Raw genomic sequence first — 6,000 nt, 5'->3', positions numbered from 1 at the left:
TTTCTTAGCTCCCAGCAAGTCCGGGGCGCCCCGGTACTGCAGTTTGCCAAGTGTTTTCACAAACCTTCGTTCATAAACCTCTTTCAAAAGCCTGAAGAAAACTGTTCCTGTGCTCTGACTGTAGGATAGAAAACACAACGGTCACAGAGAGCGATTGAAGGCAAAGCCCCACAGGGTGCAGCCTGAACTCGTTTGAGCGGGAAGCCCGAGCCTAGCGCCGCACGCTTGGCGACTCCCCTCAGGCTCTCAGGCCGGCGCCTTCGGGGGACCACGTCGCGCCTCAGGGCGGTGCCGCGGCCGCTGGCTCCTCCTCGGGGTGGGGCGGGCCGCGCCGGGCGAGGGCGGGAGGAGGAGCAGCCGCAGCGGCGCGAGGAGCTGCCGCGTGAGGAGCGCGTCGCGTCCGCGCTTCTGCCCGGGAGAGACTGAGCCGCGCCGGCAGCTCGCGTCGAGTCGGTCTGTCCTCGCCGCATCCCGCGGCGCCCGGTCGGGCTCCGGGCAGCGGGCAAAACCTAAGACGTTCCCCGCGGACAGCCCCGGGCCAGCGGCCCCCTCGGGAAATGTCCGGCGGCCGGAGAAGGGGCAGCGCCCCCTGGCACAGCTTCTCCCGGCTCTTCGCTCCCCGAAGTCCTTCCCGGGACAAGGAAGAGGAAGAGGAGGAGAGGCCGGGGAGGAGCCAGCCTCCCGCTCCGGGCCGGTCCGCTGCCAGGTGGGAGTCGCTGAGGGGGTCGCGGGGGGCCCTGCGCATTCTCGCCGGATGAAGGCTCCTGGCCTGACCGCCGGCAGCGGGCTGCTCTTGGGCCGGGCTGCGGTTCGCTCGCCACTTTCTGTTCTCCTTCCTCCATTGCTAAAGTGTCCTCCGCCTTGCCCCGCTCCCGGGCCGCACCGCTCGCCTCTCCTCTGCAGGTGAAATGCAGGATATGCCCGGCAGCCGGACGCATATCCCCCGATCCCCGCCTGACTCCGCGCTCTTCCTTTCGCACCTTCCCCTGCCCGGACGTGATTGGGGTCCCGTTCCACACACGCTCTGCTCTCCAAGTTCTGTGGCCAAAGCGGTTTCCCCGGCGTCCCGCCTGCAGTAATGGGAAACACTTGTGAGCCGAGCGGAGCCGTAGGCCAGGGGAATCGAGGGCGCGATCCCAGCACCACTTGTATGGGAGGAGATCGGGGCAAAAGTGGAAAAGGTAAAGCTTTGGGGCGTCACCCCCTCAGCTGGTATTTTTGCCATCTTATTTAAATTTTCTCAAAATGATTTTTAAAAGGAATGGTGATAATGCGTTTCCAAGACTTTCACCAAAATACACTGGACATGTAAATGACGCCACTCTTGTTTATTTCTCATCTCTCCTAGAAACATCTGCCTCAAGTTCCCAAACAGATTCTGGAAATCAGGTTTCCAGCTGTCTTGGTTTCAGTAATCAAAATGTACCCTTTCTCTGTAATATTTTTGTCTTTCCTTCACTTTCCCATGTTCAAAAATCAAAAATTTGTAGACATGCCTCATTTAAATGCCTGTTTCTGAGTCTTTTCATCCCCCCGAAGAAAGAGGGATTAAGTAAAATGCAGCTCGCTTTCTTAAACTTACGAGAGGCTTACACTATCTTCTCCCGAGATTGCACTAGAATGACCATTGTCATTAGAAGGACACACTCCAGAAAACCGTGTTTACTTCGGACTCAGTATTTCCTGGTGGGCTTAAAAAAAATGGATAGGAAACAACTGAGAGTGAGCCAGTTCCATTAGTATTCAGATTTTGTGATGTGATTTTAGTCGTTTGTGTGTTCCTTGGTTTCCCCGCTTGTGAAACATTTTCATTATGACCGTCTGTTAATAACATGCCACGTTTCCAAGAAATCTCCTAGGATAATTGAGTGGTTATTCTCCTGGGACGTTTCAGCTATGATTGCTCTGACTGTTGAGAGTTTAAAATTCAAAGTTACACAGTAGTTAAAAATAGTTTTGAAGTCTGACAGATCTCATCCAGGGTGTCAGCTAGTTCTGCTGGTGTGTGCAGACAGCCTGTGGTGCCTGCCACCGCCGTAACAACACTAACAGTCTTGGATAATATGAACGCAGTCTGCAAGGAAATCCCAAGTAGGCGCAGCAAAGTTGGGAACTTGAGAGTCAGTGTTAGAAAGGAGTAAGCAGGTCAACTTCAGGGTCATGTCAGTAATGGCCTGAAATCCTACTTGCCTCTCTGCCCTATTTTGGCTTTTTAAGGCACTTCTCAATTCTAATTTCTTTACTGACTGGAGCTGACCATTCCAGCAACTGGTTCCTTGTTCACCTACCACTTCTCTATTCTCATCATCTCCAGATTGGCACAAACTGTGGCTTTTCAACAATGAAGATTTTAATTGTGCTTATATCAACGCTAATTATGTTCTCATCTTTTTTGGAACTTGCCAGATGTTAGGGGGATAGCAGATGACCCTTTGTGTGGGTGTTTTACTGTTTTAAATGAGCTTAAATCTTTCATTTCAAGGGCATAAACAAACACAAAGACTTTATTGAAAGTTTAATAAAACAAATGGAACCGCTTTATAGTACTGAATGTCCCAGTAACACAACACCCTGATGTTAACAAGATTGGAAACAGAATTGCAATTTGTCACTGTGATCTTATTTCAAAATGAAAGAGTATTTTGGCTATTTCTCTTTGTGGGCATAAAAACTTTTGTCATTATGAGAGCTGGGTATACCTTCTGTAGTGGTGATTTTAGATGAAGAGGAGTCAGTGCAACAGACAATCGGGGTTGGTGTGGTAGGGACATAAAGAGTGAGAAAAAGGGTTCTTTCTCTAGGAGCTATAAGAAGCTGGGAAGACTGCTTGAAAACATTAACATGAGTCCCTATCATATGTCTGGCACTTTACGGTTTACAAAGTACTTTAAATAATATTATTAAACATGACCTTTAACCAAACCTATATTATCAATATCCCCATCTTACTGTAAAAAGAAGGGTTAAGGAAACTTACTGAAAGTTACGTAACTACTTTTCAGTCAGAGAACATGTATCAGATGTGCCTACAACTCTGAACATATAATAAAGATTATTTTCTGCATCCTGGCTTTTCGATGTACTTGAAATGCGTTCTCTAAAACCTGTGTTTTGAAGTCTCCTTTTTGCATCCCAGTGTTGATTTGCATGAATTTTTAAATGTAATGTACAAATATAAAACAAGACATAAGTTCCTTAAGAACAGAATTCCTTAAAAGTTTCTTAAGTACAAAATTAAAAAATAAACTAAAACATAATTATGAGACCCGTAAAAGTCGAATTTACAACATCCTGAAACTGTTTTTTTGCCTACTCACAAAATGCATACTGGGACAAACACCATGTCTTTGGGGAGCTGCCATGCCTTGATACAGGTCTTCCAATATTTTACTGTTTTGAACCATAGGAAAATCTTTGTTTTTATGATGTGCTGTGATTTATATGGGCTTCAGTTGGTGAGAACACTTCATTATGTATTATTTGTTTGTCACAATTAAAGAAGGCCTATTAGCATCAACACTATTGTATATCCCAACTTAGGCGTAGGCACTGAAATTGCTTGATTGTACTCATATTAGGTGGTTGACCATTTCCAGGAAATGCCTATATTAATTTATTTTAGATGATATAAAAAGGAAAACTGCAATTGAATTTTTCATAGGAAACTCAAAAACTCCCAGAGTTCTGTGGATCCCAGTTTGAGAATCACTGGTGCAGTGTTAAGCCCAGTTTATAAGCATACAAGGAATGGACTCATTAGAAGTGATAGGGGAGACCAGGAAGTGCTTCCTGGTAGGGATGATTTTAACTGGGTCTTCAAGGAATTGGTGATGTTTCTATACAAAGAGAACTTAGGAAGAGAGGGAATAGGGAACAGGTATTCCGGGAAAAGGTATTCCAGACTGAGCAAAGGCCTGCAAGGGGTTTATGATCTGTTAGGGGCTATATACATTAATGGGACAGAGTGAAAGGAGCAGTAAGAAATTTAGGTTGGAACTGGGTTATAAAGGTCTCTAGACAAAATGTTTGGCTCTAGATTTAAGGCTCAGAGAATTTTTGCAAAAGCCTGTTATACAGATATTGCTGAAATATGAAACTTGGAGGAATTCCTGCCTTATTTTATCTGTTTCAAGAAATGATTGCTCAACTTTGTTTCTTGGCTGTATCATGCATGATGGACCTGTTTAAAATGAGTTCTGTGCAATGTTTGTAACTGTGAAGAGAGATGGTAAGGTGAGAACAGTATTTATCAAGGGCTGACTGTGCACTTACTCCTGGGCTGGGTACTTTTACTTGCAACATATCATGTAAATCTCACACTCAGTGTGAAAGGTTGGTCCACTTATTACCATCTGACAATTGAAGAAACTGAGTTTGGGAGAGTGCTCAGTGATGGATGCTATGGGCGTTTTGAATGGAACAGTTCTTTGAACTGGACTCTTTTGTCCTTTGCAAGATGTTTGGTATCCATGATTCCACACACTAATTGCCAGTAGCATCCTCTGGTCATTGGGATAACTGAAAACTCCTCCACCCAGGTGGGTGGGAAGGAGAGTGGTACCACTCCCAGTGGAGAGTGATTTACCCTAAATCGTGACAGAAGGTGAGAAGTGACATTTGAACTTAGGTCTCTCTAATGGACTCTAAAGCTCTGGTTCCTTTTTTGACAACATCCTGTCCACCACCCTTCTGAACTCTGCTCCTTCAAAACATATTTGAATATGTGAGGCAATTGGATTGTTCCTTACTTTGTTCTAGAATGGGTGACACTGTGGCCCATTTCAGATATATTCCTTTTGGCTGTTACTTTGACCAAAGATAGTGTCATTGATGGAAAGAAGGTGAGACAGGATTGCTAGGCCCAAGGTCTAGACACAAGGGCTGTGTCTTCATCTTTGTGTCCCCTTAGTTCAGGTGAGGAGTGACTGTTTGTTGATTGGAGCATTAAAGCACTTGTTAGTAACATTCAGCTAGGGGTGGTGCCCTCCCCAACCTTCAAGGAGGCACTTAGAAACACAGGAAGGTTGTTTTTGCTTGTCACTAGCTGGGAGTATTGAATGGTTGGGGCCAGGCTGCTAATGAGCTGTGGTGTAGGTGGTACTCTGTACTGTCAGAAATGTCAGTAGTACTTCTGATGACCAGCATGGGAGAGCTATTGGCCTTCAGGTTAAACTACCAGTGTTGACCACAGCATCAGTTATGTGAGGAAAGGAAGCTTTGTTTTCTAAATTGTCGTGATGATTGCATTTGTATTGATTTGAAGCACTAAAAATAAATGGTAACTAGTTAGTTGGATAGGAGATACCTGTGTCACATCAGCAGTTCATGCCTTCAGTAGTGAAGATGATGAGAGAATTCCAGAAGTCTTTAGGGGTGTGTATTTTGTCAGAATCTTGTCCCCCTCTGCTCCTCTAGGTTAATTCAAAGCAAAAGCTTACTCTTGGCAGCAGAGTCAAAATATAGCCTGTTGTAGGGTATCAAAAGTCTACCTTTTTCAAGTGATTTCCATCTCTTGGGTTCAATAAGGTGTCTACCAGATGGCTAATTTGGGAATTCTATTTTTTGCTGTGAACATTCCTTGGAAGTGGACTCAATTGTATGCTCTGAAAGTGTTAAAGTTGCAAAGGTACCACAAATTGACCTGCAGTAAGTTTATATAATCAGAACTTCTAACTTTATTGACAGTTATAACATTTTTAAGTTTTTTTACTCATCACAGCAGAAAATATGTAAAAAGGGTAATAGCAAGTTTTGTAAAATAAGAGAAAATATTCCCTCAAGACAAAATATTTTCTATCCAAAATTCTGATGAAATATACCAAATTCCAGATATAAGAAATGTTAGTTACCAATTATTAAATAAAATGATAGCAACAAACTGTAGGTGGTTGTAAAATTAAGGAAAACAATCTAGGCTATATGCTGAAAACAAGGAATCAGCATGAAGTAAAAGTTAAGGAGGTAATACTTACTTTGAGTCTGTTCAATCCAAGTGAGTGG

The 6,000-nt window shown here is 44.2% G+C and overlaps 1 protein-coding gene across 3 annotated transcripts in view; it reads left to right on the top strand.

Moving 5' to 3' along the window:
• The first annotated feature begins 328 nt into the window (after positions 1–328).
• The window catches only part of CRYBG3 (crystallin beta-gamma domain containing 3), a 131,665-nt gene continuing 125,993 nt past the window's right edge, over positions 329–6,000 (top strand). Inside the window, exon 1 of one of the 3 annotated variants that reach the window (XM_054480062.2) lies at positions 329–706. In XM_054480062.2, the coding sequence (XP_054336037.1) occupies positions 558–706 (149 nt within the window). In that variant the 5' untranslated portion in view covers positions 329–557. The other 2 variants (XM_054480063.2, XM_063661442.1) reach the window with 2 other exon arrangements.

Source organism: Pongo pygmaeus, chromosome 2 (genome assembly GCF_028885625.2).
Source record: "Pongo pygmaeus isolate AG05252 chromosome 2, NHGRI_mPonPyg2-v2.0_pri, whole genome shotgun sequence".
In the NCBI taxonomy this organism is placed as follows: Eukaryota; Metazoa; Chordata; class Mammalia; order Primates; family Hominidae; genus Pongo; species Pongo pygmaeus.
The sequence above is the reverse complement of the archived record's forward strand: the minus strand, read 5'-3'. Positions and strand labels throughout refer to the sequence as shown.